Below are 22020 nucleotides of genomic sequence, written 5' to 3'. Positions count from 1 at the left end.
CTTAATTTAGTACATGGAGTTGGATCTGATGGGAAACTTCCCTTTAGGGGCGCCCATTGTTTCCATCACCCGACCTCCACCACCCAACCTCCTCAAACGTAAATGATTGGGTAAATGTTACAGTGGGATATTTATCAGCAGCAACTGTAAATAATTCTGATTTTGCGTTATTCCATCCTCGAATCAACATTGACTTACGCTTATGTTACATTGCTGGTTTTAGCGACATGGAATATGATTACGAGTTAAACTGTTGTCGTAATGAGATTTCTATATTGGTTTCATCGCATAGTACCTGGGAGGCATTCTGCACTAAAATCGCAAGCAAACAGTATTTCTGGCCCAGTAAAGCTAATGTCGTAAATAAACTAGTCAAATGTGATTGAATTTTCAAATGGTGTTTTTTATTGATTTTGTCATGATTTGTGAAAGAGTTGGGAGCTCTAAATCAATCGAATTGTTGACTGATTTTGGTAAGTTTCCTCTGAATGCGATTGCGACAACGCATGCGGCAGTGCTATGTTTATAGTTCACGTCGTACGACATAGAGAAAATATATCTTCATCAGTGGAAACCTGCACCAAATAAAATAATGAAATACGTGTGCGGTTAGTGTTAACATAATGCATGATAACCTAAAGGAGAAAAGTTTTCGTTTTTGCTACAAATCAGGCAAGGTGCTTGGCACGAAAAGTTTTCTTTATGTTGATTGTCGAGACGGCTCTGGTCCTATCAGAAATTGGCCTTCGGTGAAAATTATGTAAGTGTTTCAAATATATGACTTGTACTTTCTTTCCAAAGTATCAGGTCCGCCATTGGCAATGAGCTCCTTGTAATCATACTATGATTGTTCATCGGCGATTATACTCACCAGTTGCAAGTCTCCTCTAAATATAATTACAAGTTCGGATGGGTCCTCCTTTCACCACCAAGGAGTCGCTTAGCCAAGCTAATGGCGTACATCATTATTACTTCTAGCCTAGGAGCGAAAAAACAATGTCATTATCAAACCCCCATTGTATTACATGCCTTAAGCATCTTTTTTACTTCCTTAATTATGGAGATGCTGAGCTAGTATAAGATTAAACTTATACGTTCTTTACTTGGCCTGAAGCTACAGCGGACTGCGCAGCTTCTCCAGACGCGGTAATACTAACCAGAAAAAATTTAGATCCGCCTCGAAGATTGACAAATGCAGTAATCAAGCTTATCGAAGGATGTCAGTTTTTTCTTTGTTGTGGAATGAATCTCTGCTAGCATGCAATTAGTTTCAAAATCTCAAAGATGAATTTCTGGCAAGCTAGCGCGTAATTGACATTATAGTTACAAAAACATGCGTTTCTTTCTGGTCTCCATTTGAAATTATTTGAAATCTTGTGAGCTTTCTTGAATACTAAGAATGTCCTTCACTTCGCCAGTAATATAATTTGTCCTTCACTTGTTATCTTTTAGGATGTTTGATGCCCGGAATGGCTGCAACAGCGCTCAATTCATGTAAGTGTTTAAGAATTCTCAGAGTATCCGAGTGTCACTTTGCAAGATTCCCTTTTCAAATTATTTCAAATATCAAATATCATATCAACAATGACTGAATTGTCGCCTGGTAAAAAAATACATTTCATATCAAATTCATATCAAAAGGAACCAGGGTAAGTCAACATACCCGATTTTTTTTTAAATCTAGGTCTTACGGCATCTTCTCCAAATGAGGATAAATTCCTCCTTTCGTTCTCTATATCATTTCGTCTCATTCATGTGCCGAATCTAAGCCAAGGTGTCATTTATTTCAATACAGCGAGAAATTAATGTATGGCCGTTTCAGTATTATTCATCCCGCACTTGTGGTCATAGTTGCAATTTCTATCGATATCATAATCAGAAATACAGACGAGTGTAAATAATATGCATTTGCTGAGAATATCGAGAATGAAGTTATGTATTTCTCCAAAGGTAAATATAATCAGAATAGATTCAGAGGTTTTATTTATTGTCTAAAACTGCAGCCGTACAGATGAGATGACAGGTGCATGGAGTAATATTCGCAATATCAAATCGCCACCAAATAAGCAAAACAAGTTTGCATAGCTGAATACTGCAAAAACAAATTTTTATTTGGAAAACTTGAACCTCACTCATTCCACCAAATGCGAGGGTTACAGTACGACCAATACAAAGATGTATCTCCATATGTTGGTAAACTGATTCTGGTGGCTCTGGGGTGGTTTGGCGAGGTCTCCAAGGGGTCACGTCGTCCTCATTGAAGAAAGAGCTAATGAGACACACTGGCATCTCATTACTAGCCACGCCGTATTGTTCACTAATGATCTACTGTCCGCGGGCCATGGGAAACCTCCCTCTGGTTCATTCAGCAGTTGAGGCTATGCCAGATTATATCTGTTGAGTGGCCTCGAAACCGCAGCAAAAAAACCACAAAAGTATGTGTGCAAGAACAAAGAAATTTTCCACCTGAGGGAGTGTCGACATCACGATTATTTATGTTTTCAATTACTGACAAGCAACGGAATTGAAAAATAATAACTGGTGACAGATGCATGTAGGGCTGTATTCTAAAAAAACTATTCCACTAATACATGAACAGGAGGATTCGTTAACAAAGCCGCCATGGGGTGCTATTTGAACTTCGAAGATTTTTCTTTTAATTGATTCCGTTCATCCCTTCCTTGTCTGGAATCTGTGCCCAATATCCAAAATGTAAACTAGTGGTGGCCTAAGCACGAAGTCTGTAGATTGGGCGGAAAATGAACATTCCCTGGAGAACGCTATGTCTGCATTGACGAATGAGCTAACCACGCTATCTGACATCTGATAACTGATCAATTCATCACATTTATCTTTGGCCGTAAACCAGTGTCACGCGAGATGCTGATGGATGGGGTTTCCGTAGTTTGTACCTTCTGCAGTTTGAGTTACTGCTTTAACATAGAATCTCCTAAAGATTGGCTGTTCGGTGTGGGAGGAGGTCGTGTAGGCCCTATGGTATCGCAATCACCAACAGTCTTAGGAATTTCGTTTTGTAATCCTTGTATTTATTCTTAACCATACAGTGTGAGTACTTCTAGCATTGGCATTGATACACCCATTCTGTTAAAACATCAGTCTGGCTCGAATAAACCGTTAATGCTGCGGGTTCTCCTAATGCACCATAATAAAATCTTTCTGAAGACAACATGCAATATGCGCATCAGGTTCCATTGTCATTTACGTCGGGTCCAATTTCCGGGTAACAATTAAGTTCCCCGGTTATTGCACGCGAAGGCTTGTCGTGGAATTTTGGGTAGATGCTGGGAGCATGGTGTGGTTGCTTTAATGCATCAACATCGCTTCGGGGAGAAACGTACATGCACTGTACAATGGCAATGCATCGGATGCAGTCATCAGATTAGAAAAGCATTTGCACCATGATATAATATGACGTATGCATGCTGAAAGAACAAACAAAACAATGCTTTCCAATTTTTGAAATTCCATACGTCGACACTACAAAGCATTAAAAAAAAATCCTTATAGTTATACTTAGTAACTCTGTTGAGGAAGGTAAGTGCATGATATATTTCTCAATGTGCATGTATATATGCATTTAATTTGACATTCCATACCCACAGTACTAAGTGTATATCGAAACCACGATACGACATGGATCGATCTCTACAGAAGTGATGCACTAACACAAACGTTCCCACAGTTTCTGTGACATTGATATTGTTTTTCATATTGCTAATACTGCCTCAAGGGGCACTTCAAACACAGCCTGTACCGAATATGCATGAACTATATTGCCAATAGCCACGTTGAAGATATTTTAATAAAATGCAATATTCATAAGATTTCCTATGGGCACATTTCAAGTTAACACAAGTTGGAGGTTCTGGTTAACTCGTGCACAGGCTCTGCCTGCATCAATGCGTAGGTTTGTCTCGACTGGGGACCAGTGATGGCGTCGTAAGCGTTCTGGCCAACAGGTGGATTATTAGCTTTATGTTCTTGATTTGGCTAAAACGAAATTATTCGTATCGCACTGTCAAGCCAGCTTAGAGTCATTGCGCGATGGCCCGTCGCAGAGTATTAGCATCTCCCTAATGAAGTGCGTGAGCTTACTATCAAGTTTCATGACGGAGTAATTAGTGAGCATGCTCTCGGTAATACGATTCTCCTAATATGACTGAGGAATATAAAGACACGGCAGCCCGAAACCTGACGTGAGAAACTGAATATAGAACGCAACTTTCCTCAAGCAAGCGGGAACAATCGACTTGGGCAAAGGAGTACCATTTACGCGTTAACCATGCTATATAACCACAAAATGATATACTGCCGATATATAAAGAAATTCTCTTAAAGGTCACTATTGAAGCCAATTAACATTTCGCCTGACGTAAAATGCTGGCAGCAGTCCATAGCATACAGCATATACGTATCATCGGGACAACGCGATTTTAGCATTGGACCAATAGGTCTCGGAGTGTATGGTAGAACCAATCGGCTGGAGTTGGTTTCAACTCAGGACCATCTAATATTGGTCTATCTATTCAGACGTGACATTGATCTGATCATGTTTTGTATAGCGTATACAGGAACATTTTCTAGCCTGTGACAAAATGAATTTCGTTTTTGGCCCATCGATCCATTATTGATTCTTGTAGGAAAGTGGACGAGGGAGGTCGAGAAGCTTTCAGTTGGAAGATTTTGACACGTACTGCTTGCCACCTTGATTTACCAAAGTCAGAGACAAAAACAACAGACTTCGGGAATGATTTTCTATCATTTTCTACAATTTCAAAAGCAAGCTTAATGACAGGGATAAGAAAGGTGAATTAATATAACAGGTGGATGGGAGATCGAAATACATAATAGGCAAAGATCCACAAGGTTCATGACGCTGTTATTGTCGACGACGACGATAAGAGAAGACATCATTACTTTTAGAGAGACATTGTCAGACACACTAAAGATAGGGCTCAAATCAGAAGACTGGAGCTATGATAAATCACATTCTTGAACATAACGCTACCAGCTTGGAAAACACCAACTACTTCAATTCGCATATCTATTATGATGAATGGCCAAAGGGGAATACCATGGTCCCTGTCACGTAAATCGCTGAACCTGTTCGTGGCATATTCCTGATATATTCGGTGTGTAATGACATTAAGACGCAATCTCGGTCACAAGTCTCAGAGGCACTGTCCTCATCTGGCGCAATTTGCGTTGCATCACTGACATAATTGAGATGCATCGCCTAATGTCTGTGCCCTGGGTACACTAACAGCCAACTATCTATGGAAATAGCCCTTGGCGATGTTGGCTACTGACTTACGAGCGGTTTTTTCCTACGGCTGGTTTCTCCGATGAATGCTGTGAAGTCGCCTGTAGCGTGCCCGATAGAAAAAATCGGGCGGTTGAAGATTGGAAATAATGACGAAGGCAAATTGCTTGGAGTCAACCAGTGGGATTGGCTTATCACTTCACCTGGATGTTCTTCTTATTGATCGCTCATCGATGAATATCAATTTGCCGTAAGGCCTACGCCCTTTGTTAGAAATATGAAATTTGTCATTTAATTTGAAAATGTCCAATTTCGTAAATATGTACTGCATATTTATTTATTCATTTATTCATAATTTTTTTTCGCCGATTTTCCCACTGCTAACCTTTCCGAGACTTGCTAACTTACCCACATATAGCTGAACTGTTCTCTCTCATTCAGGCTCGCGGTGGCGCAAATTCTTCAGACTTCTAAGACTGAGGTATCTTGACGCATTTTGGATAAAATAATCTATTGAAAGAACTCATAAATGTTCTTCCGATATCGCGTGGTGCGCGTCAGCCTAGTGAATCACTTGTTTGGAAAAAAGTTACTCGTTACCAGTGATTACGATTCTCGATCATTATGGCTTATCTGTGATTGTTGGATAGGAGGCATTAGTCGAATTGTCAATTTCTTCAGATCTTCCGCTTACGCCATATAGCTGATGTGAATCACACTGACTTCAAACTCGAATACAAAAAGCAACAGACCCAATAATTGTCAATATTGCAAATTGAACATTCAATGCTGTCAGTTTGAAACACCAATGGCGTCATTTTATCTGACGTTGATTTTATCAGAAAGTGAACTGCCGATGCAATATTGGGAAAGCTTAAGCTTTTGTGATAGCCAATTTCTGAATCACCATCCAAAAACTCTCGATAAAGCCATCTTCGTTACAAATTACTACTGTCTTTGCAGCTAATGCCCTTTCAAAAATAGATGAATTATCAACGTAATACAGACGCATCTCAGTGCTAAATAAAGCTATAACTTTCGTAAAAAAAATGTTGTTTCTTTTAAAAGCTTATGCGGTTAAGTAAATTAATCAGATAAGACTGACAAAAGTTGTACAGTGATTGTTTCGGAAAATCGCACGCTGGTTTGGCAAATTACTAAAGGGCTTCAGATTTTGATCCGAGAATGAAACCAATAACAAGGTGATTTTTCTCTTGTTGGGGCCATCAAGTCGATTGATTTGTATCATTGTGTCTACTTTCTTCTTGCATTTTTGACAACAGGTGAAGAGATATCTGTAGTCAAATTGCAACGTCGTTCTGGTTCTCGAATCAAAATCTGAACCTCTCTGTCTGCTTTACATGGTTTAGGGCTCGGCATTACTAGTCGTAACATGAATCCCACATCCCACATTACCTTCCTGCATAACCAGCCAGACAAACAGCCTCCATCTATTCAATTTGCAGAAAATCATTTTTTATCCATGGAAACAAGAGGATGCAGTTAATTGAAAAAGGCATTGCATAGGCAGGTGTAGTTCGTGGTTTTCATTTGGGTAACGAGTCAATTTAGCTTATTTTGCTAGTAGTTCGAGACTGGATTGAGAGGATTCGGTGACACTACAGAAAAACCATAAGAAATATTTGCATGAGAAATAGCGCAACTGAGGAATACAAAAGATGAATAATTATCCCAAATTAAAACGCATACGATGACGGAATCATTTATTCTATGGAAAACCAGTAGGCCTACTTCCACCAACCAGAGACCCACAAGAATCAGTACCAGTAGTAGGGGAATCCTTCTAGGGGTGGGAGTGAGACTAACATATCTTAAAATGGTTTGATGAAACGACTGTGCAAACAATTACACCCAACTTTGCATCACATACTAGCAATTGGCTCTGGTGCTAAATCTACTTTACCGAATCCATACTTTGGTCTGAGTTTTATTCCAGAAAAATCGTCTAACATGTACCAATTGTAATAGAACTATAGTGCTTTAACTCTCTGCATGGGTTGTGGATGGGGCCACCCTGTATAAAAGAATATTTGTTTTATCATCACATGGACGCAGATAACCAGACGTTTCCCACCTGAACGTCAGAATATGGCTTTCTTGTGAACTTATCAAGAGTTTTGATGTGAACGTAACTTGTGTGGTGATTCCAGTGATTTTCCCCACTGCTCCCAAGTATAAATACTGATATTTCAGCATCATTTAGCGCATGCGTCTATCGGACTTACCATTTATCTGGATGACTGAACACGGGCGATTCGTAATCGGGGTTGTGCCAACATCTAAACGTAGGTCTGTTCGTGCACATTATAAACTGCAGAGTTGATTTTTTGGAGAAGTTGTGTAAACTTCATTTTCCTAATGGCAAAAAAGGACTTCTTATTGTAATAAATTCTCTCTATGCTCGACAAATTAAGGATGACAGCATACCGGCACACCAAGTGGTAAATTTGATTATCTGGTAAATGGTTGCTTGTGAGCGAATTTTGTGATATTGTTCAACACCGGATTCGAGAGGTCGTTCTTTCTAAAGTGCACACAGTTTGTTTTCACATTGCAATAAATACATTTAATTTAATATTTATTCATTGCTATTGCAATTTATTGCAATTTATTGACTTAATCTAAAGGACAAAACGATGCCAGATAAAATAATTAGACCGATATTGGGGATAAAAACAGTGACAGTTGGTTATAACACAAAAATTAACACGCACGACGTGCGATCCGTACACGAAAAATATTACTAGCCGAACAACTCCGCACAGCTCATGGATTGCTGTATGCCGTGAGCTGGTGTTCAGGCTGTATACAATGTGCTCCCCCGCCGAGTCGAAAAGTATTTGATTCTCCATATTTACAGTTGTTAAAAATTATGAAAAGTCTTAAATAGAATATATCGATCATCAGCAAGACCTGACACGTTGACTTGGACATTTAAAAAAATCATGGAGTGTGTAAATTGACGATTACTAAATGCGTACTCTTGCATACGCTTTGCGATCTGTACACGAAACATACTACCAGCCAAACAACTCTGCATAGCTCGTGGATTCGTGTATGCCGTGAGCTGGTTTTCGTGCTGTTTATAATGTGCTCCGATACTGAGTCGAAAAGTATTTGATTCTCCGTATTTACAGTCGTTGAAAAATTGGAAATGCCTTTAATAGAATACATCGATCATCAGCAAGACCTGACACGTTAAGTTGGATTTTTAAAACTATTATGGAGTGTGTAAAGTGACTATAACTTAACGCGTACGCTTGCATACGCTTTGCGATCTGTACACAAAACATACTACCAGCCGAAGAACTATTAATTCTTCGTAATTACCGTTGTTAAAAATATTCAAATGCCTTCAATAGAATACATCTATGATGACCAATACCTGACAGGTTACAGGGCACATCTAAACTGAAAAATCGTGGAGTGTACTAAGTGTAGATCGACGATTGCTTAAAGCGTGCGCTTGGCGATCTGTACACGAAACATACTACCAGCCGAACAACTCCGCATAGCTCGTGAATTCGTGTATGCCGTGAGCTAGTGTTCGGATTGTTTATAATGTGCTCCGATAATGAGTCGAAAAGTATTTGATTCTCCGTATTTACAGTTGTTAAAAAATTTGAAATGCCTTTAATAGAATATACCGATCATCAACAAGACCTGACACGTTAAGTTGGATTTTTAAAACTATCATGGAGTGTGTAAATTGATGATAACTGTATGCGCACGCTCGCATACGCTTTGCGATCTGTACACGAAACATACTACCAGCCGAACAACTATTTAATTCTTCGTAGTCACAGTTGTTAAAAATGATTAAATGCCTTTAATAGAATATATCGACCATCAGTAAGACCTGACACGTTAAGTTGGATTTTTAAAACTATCATAGAGTGTGTAAATTGATGATAACTTAATGCACACGCTTGCATACGCTTTGCGATCTGTACACGAAACATACTACCAGCCGAACAACTCCGCATAGCTCGTGGATTCGTGTATGCCGCGAGCTGGTGTTCGAGCTGTTTATAATGTGCTCCGATACTGAGTCGAAAAGTATTTGATTCTCCGTATTTAAAGTTGTTAGAAAAATTGAAATGCCTTTAATAGAATAGATCGATCATCAGCAAGACCTGACACGTTAAGTTGAATTTTTAAAACTTTTATGGAGTATGTAAAGTGACTATAACTTAACGCGTACGCTTACATACGCTTTGCGATCTGTACAGGGGATATAGGCTACTACCAGCCCCAACCACTTGCAAATTTTGTTGCTAGAATGACAAATTCAACTTCATCATCCGAAAATCTACCTGCACTGATCATTCCACAAAATCACATCCACCTTGACAAATTATCGGTGGGTGTCGATCTGCTTTCCGACAATGAGCTCGAACAATGGAGCCCCGCGAATTGTAGTTCATTGGGAGAGTGATCACTTTCTCGATTGGCTGAGAGACTCAGTCGGGTTGGGAATGAAAATGCCATTACATTAACGATTTTACCTGGAAATGGCCATGATTGTACGCCATGGTGAACTCGGGTTGCATGTGATTTATATAGTATTTTGCGGGGTTTTTTTTGTCTCAGTTGGGACATTCTATTACCGGTTCTGGACAACATGTCCGAGATATTGGATACGCGACTTGATTTAGTAGTCTGCTATCCTCCGCCTCGATCATAGTCTTGTTCCCGCAAAGGCGGCCGAAACAAACTGTTGTCACTGGTAAACCATCTGCTTTTCTTGTATCGAATCCCGCAGAGACAAGACGTGCTACGTTCCTCCGATCTAGCTCCATCCAATACGCCGTGCGTTCCTCTTTCCCTGATAACACTTTCGCTACAGCTGCCGCTTTCTCTCGGTGTCTCAAGTGCAGCAGGATGTTAAAGTTTTGAATTACGCCTGCTGGCATTTGATTAACAATATCTGGCTTTTTTCTCGATAAAACTGGAGGTGAAACGGCATGGTGACAGTTGAAATTTTGGCCCCAGAGGTATAACTGGTTAAAAGAAACCATCTGCTGTTCTTGAATCGATAACCGGACAGACAACAAGTAATACACTTCTCACCTGATACGCCTCTTTTCCTCAACAGCTATACACGCGTACTGCTTTCCTTCAGTAACTCAACTAGCACATTCTAGCATGAGGGAGTCATTCGACAGGTTTCAGCGCATGGGTTATGTGGACGTTTGATTAACAAGACAAAATAGCGGGTGGTTATCTACTAGTAATTCATCTTGGTGTTGATCGGTAACAATTTTTCATTTCTGTTTCCTTTTTTTCCAAGAATTGAAAATACATGTATCTGTGAAACGGATGCCTTTACCTTAATATCTACGACGTATTCTGACAATTCTTTTTGCCTCTGAAAATGGGTAAGATCACGAGCAGTATGACAATAGTGTCGTTAACAATAAACACTCTTGTAAGTACCATCACCTGCTGAACAACCGGGCCAGTGGTCGTAGGAGAGATGTTCCGATATCATAACCTTGTGAGCCAATAATTATGACCTGGGTCTAAGATGTCTAACCTTTTTTAACATGGGTCGATACTAAGTGAATTTCCCACCTGAAGTTTTTAATGCTCAAACGTGGTTTGCTCCACTGATGATGTACCACTGGTCGATTCTTCAATAGTTTACATCGATCCACACCTCTCAGCAAAGGATACCTGCGGACCTCGCCTCCTTTCTCAATCGATCCCAGACAGCCATTCCTCAGCCTGTCAAACACACGCCAGGATAACGGTCTAATTTGACAAAGTAATGTGATGGTATTAATCGCCTAGGGTTTCAGTTTGCTAACAGACACGCGCAGCTTTATCATATCGACGTGACTTTAAGATTTTCTGAATTAGACACGCTAAATCTGAACATATCCCAATCTGAAATTACGTGGATTGAGACCTTGTCATGCCTATCAGTCATATCTATCTTAAATGAATTATGGTATGCTGTTCAAGAATAAATAAGGTACGTCTCAACTTCTCGCCTGGAACTACAAAAATTGATTCAGACACCAATTCAGCTTCAGTTGGCAAAGATCGAAATACTAATTTTGAACGAATCTAACCTGACATAAGTAAACGTTATCTCTGGATTGATGGTATCTGTCCGTCAACTCTCAGTAAAAGTGTTAACGACTTCATTCTTGATTAGGGTAATTTCACGTCTGCAATCAAAGTGAAACACTTTCGGTTTCGGCTTACATGCTGGTCCAATCGCTCGGCCCAGCGAACCTCAATTTTAAATCCAGGGTATCTTTCTCAGGCGCAGACGGCGGACCCATATTACACACCTTACTCATTTATGTCTCTAAAATGCATAATAGAAGTATCGACCAGCATGGCCAGCCCGTCCCTTCGTATGTCCGACGCTGGGGGTGACCGTCGATCACTTATTTACATGTAGATCTTCAGCGATACATGTACTCCATCCTGCGGGCGAATTATCGAGGACATTACCAATAAACATGGCCATTCATGAATAATTTAGGACAGAACACTGGGAACGGTATGATAGCTTGTATTCCACTGTCCCAAACAGATCGATATTTTTTATTGCCATCATTTTGTTATGTTTGTGGTGGTTCTAGCACTTAATCGTAATTCGACCGCCTACGAAATAAACATAAAACAGAATTGAAAGTTCATTCCAAAACAATTTTTGGTGTTGTGTGTTGATGATGGAGCCAATGCAACAATAACGATTACCTTTTAATTGCAATTTTATTCTTTGAGCATAGGACTTGTTTCAAAAGTTATTTTCTTGAACACCCCTCTCCAATCATCATTATTTCAGATTAACTACGAAAAGGGGAATATGCTGAGCCCGTGAAAAGGACTGGTATTTTCCTGTAATCAGTTCTTCTTTCTCTGGAATGATAACTTCATCGAAAAATCGATTAATTCCCAGAAGAAATATCACTCTCTCTTTTCTTACATCATTAATCACCGTTGAATGAAATAAAACCTCGGAGGGATCGTTATTGACGCAAATATCCCACGTAGAGTCACTTGAATGACATCACCGGATGAAAATGTTATGTTCCATAAAGAAACAGTCCGTTACTATAATTAATCACAAGCCTTGCTTAGTGATATTCATTCTAAAATTTCGCAACTGGATGTTTGGTATTTTCGATATACTGTAATGGTGAGACATTTCTAAGCGATGACGATGATTATGGCATCAACGAAAATGTTAGTACGAGGTGATACTTGTTCCTTAATCAACATTTTCACGATATTTTACCCACTAGGCTGATGACATATCAATCGAGTCCAGAACTTCTCCTTTTTGTCAAGGTGTTGTAGTCTAGAATATTATAATTATGTATTGTTGATTTTTTTATCATATGATACAGTCATATGGGTCTAAATTGTTGTTACTACTTATCGTTTATTTGTTTTTAGATGCCGGGGTGTAGTAAATGGAACGCCGACACATTCTCATGATAGATCTAGAAGTTTGTGATCAATCATGCATGAATTAAAGTTTTTTTGTTATTGTATTTCTCATTTCCAGTTCCACGTCTATCAACATCGACAATTGATTTACATTCCTTTGCAGTCTTGTTAAATTTAAAAAAACGGCAAGTCGGTGTGAATTGTATAATCTGAGTAATTTATTTTTGGCTTATTTTTATCATTACAGATGCCCATGGTACTTCAGACACGAGTCGAGCAACAGGTCGGGGTTACCAACGGTTAGGTCAGAAGGAACGGGAGAAACATGCACATAATGATGATGACGATGATGATGATGATGATGACACAACTGATGATGGAGACGATGATAGTGATGGCAGTGATTCTAGTTCTGATTGTGATGATGCTGAAAGTGACTATGGTAAGACATTTCAAGTATTTTAACACTGCCTCATGTCGAACTGCCACGACATATACCTTAGTTGTGCTATTTTTAATTTGATTCGTGATAGGGTACTGTACACTCCTAAAAATAAAGCTTATTGAGCTTTTGAATAACCTAAAAAGTTTTTAGGATTTTTAATTAAAAAAGCTCTAAGGGGTGCATATTTTGTTTTGACCGAAAAACCTTAACGTGTTTTAAACAAAGGTTTTTCTAAAGAGTGTATATAATATCATGCCAGCTTATGACCGAAAAACCTTAACGTGTTTTAAACAAAGGTTTTTCTAAAGAGTGTAAATAATATCATGCCAGCTTATGACCGAAAAACCTTAACGTGTTTTAAACGAAGGTTTTTCGAAAGAGTGTATATAATATCATGCCAGCTTTATTCCTAGACGCTGGTAAATTCTTCACGACTTGTTCTTTTTATTGTCCTCTTTCTTTTGTGAGAAGCTTTTGCCTGTGTGTTGGGGTCAAACGTACACCTCAAACTTAGATATAGATTTATGCTTCTGTTGCCAGCGACAACATGCTTATGTTTTCCGTCGTACGCTGTAATTCTTTTTGAGCAAGCGACAGAAACATATGCCCATGGGACCGCGAGAACCAGTCATGAGCGTGAGTGTGTCGATTCCTTTGCAAATATCACATAGACTGGCTACCAATAGCTTTTATTTATTCCGTTTCAGACTGGAGTGAAGAAGCCCAGGATAGCAGCGAGTGCGACCCAACTGACGATACCGACAAAAAGGATATAGAAAAGGAGCTTCTGCTTTAAGGAGACCTCTGTTTAGGGGGAAAATCCATTTGCACATACAGGAATCATCATATTCTTGTCGGCTAGGTTTCAACTTGTTTCCATTTGGCATTGGGTTATACATGTAGCCGATGATGATGTTCCAAGGACATTTCACTTGTGCACTACACTGTTAGATGAATCCCGACCTTGCTTATATAAATCAAGTGTGTCTGGTCCTGGCAGATTCATAACATAAAACGCCAAAAGGATTACGAAACCGCTATTTGTCATGGTGGCTTATGTTACCAACTTGACACGTCGAGCAGACCAGTTTAGGCAAATCGAGTGTAAGCAAAGATATTCTATTCCATCAGGTATAGATGTACAGGATTCGATAACAAAACACTGTGAATATTTCATTCAAGAAAGGCAATATCTTTTATTCCAACGTCATTTTTGATGATTTCATATCAAATGCCTACACTACAATTCTGAATTACTTATTTCTGAGAAGTATCATTTTGTATCTGTCTGTTATAAGCCTTAATTGATACATTGTAATTTAAAGAGGGGATATACATGAATAGAGGGTCATATGATACGAGAATTTTGTTTAACATCACTTACAGACTGTTACCGAACGAATGCTAAACACCATCAGTGGAACCTCGTAATCATGAATATTTTTCAATGAATTCATGGTTATAGTGAACTGTTTTCCAACTACAATGGGCATTTACGATGGAATAGTAAACTTTTGAATTATTGCCAGCAGATAGCCAATATTGCGAGCATCAGACGTTGTTCACTGTGAGCTTCTTTAGATTGGTATCTGTGATGTATCGTGACTCTCTCTAACCATTGTATAATGTGGTATCATATATCAATACTTTATACTAGGCTACTGCTATTTCCTCCGGCGGTCCTTGAATGCGGATATTGTAATAGCATATTTGTTAAAAACGGGATATCACATTGAAATGCATGTAGCAGTGACCAATTGAAAACAATATAGACATTACACAGATGTTTGGGTTGGGTAGTGTACGTTATTTCCTTCTCATAGTGTTCCTGCGCTACATATGGAAGCTGGTATAGTCTCAGAAAGTTCAAAAATGCCAGACGGATTACGGGTTAATCTTCTTAGCCATGATTAAGAGATGGACGTCATGTCGATAATGATAGATAGCAATCGATAACCAGTCGGACTACTGTTAAGTACGATATGTACTACATGTATGTACCTTCTGCTTTACCAACTTGTTCATCCAGCTCTCTTATCATCATGTTTGTGCCTTTGTGTGTTGATATTTATGACTCTGCGCTAATCCGGATACACGTCAATACGGATGAAAAACTGCCAAAATGTCAGGGTAAAACAATACGACCCGCTGTTGAAGTACGCTGCGGTATATAAACTGAGCTGTAACTTGAAACGTTTGTTATAGGGGCCCAGTGATAGCATATGACTGATAGTTTATTTCATAAGTTTTCAAATAGCCTGCGAATGATAACAAACAAGGATCTTTGGTCTTTGTTGCACTGCCCGGCGATAGAAAGCAGATTATTGATAAGTAAGAACATCCATGGTGTGATCCATGTAGGAGATATTCCTTCCGTATTGACGCATATTCGTATGGGCACGATCCAGGCGACTATGAACCCATTTGGCTTACATACACGCAACCCTTCTCTCTGTTTCGGTATCGTGAATCCTAATTACTTGTTGTGCTACATGTATATTCCGGGGTGTTGATACAATGGGGTTTTCAATAAACATAACTTGATTTTATAACAAAAGGTTTTCATGCTGTTATGCACTATAATCCCAAAGCTGACGGTCATGGTCTCTTTAGAACCATATACAATAAACCGTCAGATCCTACAGACCTGGACACTTTTTCCAGGGGGCGATTTTCTACTGCTACACCGGTACCGTTCACTTCGTCATTGATAGGGATTTGCTCGTCATGAAATGGCGCCAAGTGATAAGGAAACCTCACAAAGTAAATTGACAGCAAAATCCTCCCGGATACCATGCTCGTTCATTACTTAGAGATAACCCATGTTCATGACAACTGCTCGTTAGTTCCATCGGTAGTGTAATCAATGAAAGGATGTACCATACATTTAGTTCAAAGAAACATATTTCAAAAGCTGAAAGAGAAATTGGCTAATTTAAGAAGTTTTGCACAAAAAGCAACTGCTCCTTGGAGGCTCTCATTTATCACTTACAAATTACCTCTCGGTGTTCGTGACATCCACTCGTTAATTCCACCTGTAGTGTAATCAACAGATGAGTAGATGCATACCTATTGTTCAAGTAAAGGGTACATTTCAAGTTCTTTTGATAAGATTATTTTAATCAAATAGATTTGCACGACACCGACAACCAGAAATTGGTGTGTTCAGTCTAGCTCATATCAATATCAGCACCTACAACTTATGATAGATATCTCCTAAACTATTTATTAACCTTTTTCAATGCGGTTTGCACAAGGTTGTCGTAAATTTCGGTTGTAGTCTGTATGATCATTATGATTACAATCAAGTGCATTTTTGTCTTCATTATGTAATAGTCATTGGCAGTCTCGCCCACGCTACATATAGTATTATGTACATTTGACGTGTAAAAACTATTAAGTCACCCATTTTCACGTACATGTATTTATCGCCGCAATCAATTTCATTTCGTTCAGCTTTATCTGACCATGATTAAGTGAACTATTAAAACTCGATCTTAATTTCTGGCACGGACTACATTTTAGATGAATCATTTGCTAAGCTATAATCTCACCAACAACCACGCGTCGGTGCCCTGTGGTGATAATTGGAAATTAATGCAAGTCAGACTGTAATCATGATTAATTACGCTATCCTATACGGCTTACATGGCTCTCGGGGTCTGAAGTGATGAGCAGTTTGTCAATATTTCAAAAATTTATGGCTTTACTCGGGGGTGACAAAAAGAGAAAAAGGACCTACTTAGATCAGTCCAACTTTTGACGACTGATTCTGATTATCCATTCATAGATTTGCTTTAGTAATAGATCAAGTCGTGAACATTTAGATTTTACCTTGATTGAAGGAGAGAGTGAATTCTACTATTTTACGTGAATATTCTCCGGTCGCCTCCAAGATATTACTTCGATTGCTAGTGCTAGACTTTGGTCAAGTGACATATTTGTTTATAGGAACATGAACTAGTTTTGTTTCTAATGCTGGGGTTAACTTAACTTGTTGTGAAGTTTAATGGACTTAACTGTTAACTGAAGGAGATAACGCCAAGTTAACTGTTAACTGAAGGAGATAACGCCAAGTTAACTTAAGTTAACTCCAGCATTAGTGACAAAACTTGTTTTGAACAACCACGCTATGGTGTGAATACAAAAGGATCATCTGAAACAGCCTGTGGCGGCTAACCGATGCAGAATAATTCCAATGCCCACCAGTATCATCGAGATTACCATTAGCCAGGCATCTTGGTAAACAATACCCGTCTTCAGTGCGTTTGTTTAGGCAGAAAATCAACACGAAATCACTCCGATTGTATCTGCTTAGTCATACAAGATAAAGTATAGCTTCCAGTGCACTCATAGGGGATCAATAAACCCCTAATAGCTTGTTATCTGCATCTTCTGTCTGTTAGTACTTGTCTAATTGACTGGAATACCGGAATCTTAGGAGACCAACCAACAAACTGTCACTTAGCCGAAATAGTCGTAATGATATATATTTTACTGGTGCAATGAACAAGTACAGATTAGCTGCCGCCTGTTACATGTAGATCGTCAGAAAAGTAGCAGCGGTGTCTTCAACCAAGTGGAATTCTAAGTAAGCAATATATTTAAAGATATGCGCAACTAACGTTAAGCATATCACAAATTTAACGAGACATGTCGAACTGTAATTCAATCCAGCTTCTGTCTTATTATCGAAAACTGTCATGACTTAAATCACGAAACAAAATGTTTCGCCTAAGAAGTCGCCAGTCTCAGAAATGAGCACTATCTTATAGGTTACCATTAATATTGGTCCCACAGACATGACAAGTAAACCCATGAACTGTTACAGACACGAATCAATTCGAAAACAAACCACAAACAATATGATTCTGGACGGATACAGTATACTGAGTATAATGCAATCCCCATTAACCGAAAATATATACAGTTTCTTATTCAGTCATTCAACATGGCATGGCCTCCCGAGCTTCACCCTCTGTTCGCTTCTTATCAGCCGCACTATTCATGAGTTCGATATTGCCCGATCACTGGATGCATACCCAATCGATTTCATGCTTAAGGAACTAAGGGCAAATCAATAAAGGACTGATTGACTGAATAAATGGCCGCGGAATCTGCCTATTTAGCCAAATATTTATGGACATTCTATGGGATATGGCCAAATGATTGTTAGTGTTCATATACGGTGGCTTTCTTAAATGCAAATCGATAGAGAACTTCTCGGGGGTTTGTGGGGTAGTTGCTGCGAAGCACAGATCGATTTTATAATTTAGTGCAGTTGATCTTGCATCAGATTTTCTGCCAGTTGCTCATGGTATGGAATCGGAAAGAGATCATGTTGATACCCATCATTACACCATCGGGCATAAACATGACATATGTAACGGCCACTTCAACTCTTAGCTTAACTCCGTTGACGTGGGCAAAGTAGGATCATGCGACTGTACTGATCTGCTTTCGAGGATGGATGTTTAGCAAATGATTAATTTTTCCTAATACCAAAATAGACGAATAGCTCGAAATTTTATATTGATCGCTCGTGTAAAGAGGCTTATGCTGAGAAGAAAAGCAAGGCAACAGCTCATCTCGAACATGGGACCTTTCAATTCTAATCATTAGTACGGATATTGACTTTTAAAAGGCTGTATATTTGATCTTGCCTTTTAAAATTGATTTGTGATTGGTATAATGCTTTAGAAAGTCAGTACTTTTGATGGCATGATGGCATGATGGCATGATGGCATTCAAAAAGCGACATGAAAATAACTGGTTGAGACTAATATGCGGGTGATCCTTCTTCGGCTTCCCGTTTCACTCTCGTCTCGTTCCCGTCGAAGTCGAATGACGCCAACAGGTTTTTCTCGACCGCTGTGACGCCATATTTATTTCTCATCACGTTTGGTGGATCACACAAATAAGAACTTAATCTGATTGGAAAGTTAAGAACTTGAAGAACCAATAAAGATGAAACTAATAAGTCGAGTCCCTTCTAAAGAAAGATTCTCAGAAGCCAACTCTTAAGTGATTGTACATGTTGTAGGAGGCGAAGACGACGCACTGACAGACATGGCAATACAAGAGAAATAATCACCATGAGAGGTTTAATTACATATATACCATGGAAAACGGACTGTTCCTCCTGTATTCATTCCAGCCAGGCGATAAGAATGCAACAACATGTGAACCAGCTTCCCTTGTGATCTATTGACGAGGGTAATTGGCTGTACAGTTGACACCTTAGTATCAAGTTGTCAAAAGTAATACATATGTCGGAATTGGAACTCAGACCGACTCCCGTGACATTCTCTGCTACAACTTATGTGGCGGATCGATAGTTGCGGACATGAGCCATAGTTTGGCTTATATGGCTTCACTGACATACAGAACAATACTGGAGAATATACTCGGGGAACATTAGACATAGCATTGAGGCAATACTGCAAGGTTTCTAATGAATTATCACAGAAATCAAATAAAAGTCCGACTCACCAATCAAGCGCGCCTAAATTAGACGACGTATTGTTTAGAGTTGTATGAAAAACGAAAGGTTAGACAGATTAATTACATGTAGACAAACCTTAAGACGGACACCAAGGTGTGTGGCAGGGACAGAAAATCTAGCTTGAGTTTCCGATGTGATGCGATACAGGACATTCATATGAAATATGACTTTCACAAACGTATTGTCTAAAATTCGGCCGGCTTAAGAGAATTATCTCAAAACCAAAACAGAAATAGTCGCACGAGCCTTTACACGACTTTTGCGCAGTCTCATGCCATCGGAACAAAGGATTAGAATGGGTCTCTAATTACCTACGTGGAGGTAAGATGTTCTTAGCGGATGATTCCCTCGAGGTCCTGTTATCAAGTCAGTCCTCTCAGATCTTTGCGTGATGAAGCTGAATGGCCATTTTGTTCATCAAAGCCCTTGACAATGTTATTCGTGACTACGTTTTTCATCGTAAGACAGGAAATGTTAAAAGACTGACCAACAAGGACACTTCTCTCAAATTCATCCACTCTGAGAATGTAGTGGTTAATATAAGAATAACGATGTAACAGGTGAAGCTGCTCTTAACGATCAAAACTTAAAAGACTTAACAGTCTATGTTCATCAAGTCTATTGCACAGTGATGTTCACGGCGTAAGTGGACTGGACAGCCTGATGCACACCAATCGAGTATGCATTCCCCTCAGAACTCTATGAACAGCCTGATGCACACCAATCGAGTATGCATTCCCCACAGAACTCTATGCACGTTTTTTCCTCCACCAGTATACACAAACCTCAAATACAAATATGAAGAAACTGTAGAATGCGATGATCAAGTGAAGTGGTCTGTTGGTTCCAATTACCCACACAGATCCCCAGAGATTTCAAAGTTAATTGCCCTGTGCCCTTGGAGTGTTTGGGAGAGTCCGGAGAATCTGAGTAGAGTTCGGGGATCAATTTTAGTAACCATCATAAGCAGCGGCTCAGACATGTCAGACCGCAAACGGATACATTTATCTAGTCTCTATATAAGCAGCGTTGTTACCTACGTTCGGAAAATATTTTTGTCATATCAAAATCGAAGACGCTAGTGCTAGTAGGCGGTCAGGTGCCATTTTTTGTGAAAATTGAGCTGGTGTATTTGACAATAGCCTTCTTGATGTCTGGTGCTTAACTGTTTACATACCCGAAATGCCTGTGAGAAGCATTTAACTTGGCTGTCCTAAGAAATTTCCAATAGCCTGTGGTTAATGCCAATCCTATCGAAATTAAAAAAATCGCAGTTTATACCCGTCTTTCACTATAGGATGTTCATCTTTTGAGAACTTTCCAGGTGGCTTATGACTTAATGACTTGATAAAATATTATCATTCGTTAATCTATATGCGTTTGTTGTCTTGGAACATGTAATAAAGCAAAAATTGTCACATGCTGCCAGTCGAATTTTTTTTCAGCTCTGTTCGAAAATTTACATGTACCTTCGTTTTTAGCGTCGACATATTTTGCAAACACTATTGGCGGAGCATCGTGAACGATGAATGATATTCGGTAAGATTGAAAATGTTTGCCCCGCAAGAGAGCTAGCTGCTGCCATTTCTCACTGTTCACTGTGAACAGAACACAGCGAAAGAATTAGCTTCCCTCATCTTACCTTCTAGGACAATCACAACTATTCACACTTATTGCAATTTATCGGCCTGTCGGGACCACATTTATTGCCTTTCTTGAATTACGTTTTTGCCGATCTCTGATTTATGAGCGCGTCTCATTCTCTATTGACAATAATACCTTGGCAAACATCATAAGCTAATTATTCGCATACTTGACGATCGCCGTAACATTGTCAAGGAAAGAGCCGGGGAATATGATGCTTTTATACTCAAGTTTTCTCTCTGTGGTATTACTAGGGAGAACATGCAGCCAGAAGAGGAACAAATAGTCCAAAACTTCCACTGAGCAGAAATGTAGTTTGTGTACCTAACTATCCAGAGCAAATATAGCGAGTGCCTCGAGATGTACATGTATCTTAATGAGGCAACGACCTTATCGACATTCAAATGAGTAGCTTAGGGGCGTGTCATTCAAGGAACCGTGCTGGTGTAGTGACTCTAGTCTCTGACCTGCGGTCATGAGGACCCTAGGTCGAACCCTACTGTCGTCGGGAGACACTAGGCAGGTCTCTTTCCTCATATGCCTGACTCCACCCAGGTGTTAGCGCTAATTGAGCAGCTCATCTGAGATCTACAGATCGCGCGAACGGTTTCAGGAATGACCGGGGTACAAGTCGGATTATAACCTCTACCGTACATCAGATATCAGGCTATAATCCAACTTGAACATTATAATATTATCGTGATG

The 22020-nt window shown here is 39.4% G+C and overlaps 1 protein-coding gene across 2 annotated transcripts in view; it reads left to right on the top strand.

Annotated features, from left to right (window-relative positions):
• LOC135496923 (nucleolar transcription factor 1-like) overlaps nucleotides 1-15723 on the top strand; it is a 34829-nt gene extending 19106 nt beyond the window's left edge. The window contains exons 2-4 of one of the 2 annotated variants that reach the window (XM_064786554.1): nucleotides 1453-1494; nucleotides 12969-13163; nucleotides 13874-15723. In XM_064786554.1, coding sequence (XP_064642624.1) covers nucleotides 1453-1494; nucleotides 12969-13163; nucleotides 13874-13962 — 326 coding nt within the window. In that variant the 3' untranslated portion in view covers nucleotides 13963-15723. The remainder of the gene's footprint in view (nucleotides 1-1452; nucleotides 1495-12968; nucleotides 13164-13873) is intronic. The other variant, XM_064786632.1, reaches the window with a different exon arrangement.
• Nucleotides 15724-22020: the final 6297 nt, after the last annotated feature.

This window comes from Lineus longissimus, chromosome 1 (assembly GCF_910592395.1).
Source record: "Lineus longissimus chromosome 1, tnLinLong1.2, whole genome shotgun sequence".
Classification (NCBI taxonomy): domain Eukaryota; kingdom Metazoa; phylum Nemertea; class Pilidiophora; order Heteronemertea; family Lineidae; genus Lineus; species Lineus longissimus.
This window is presented reverse-complemented; position numbering and strand designations above follow the sequence as displayed.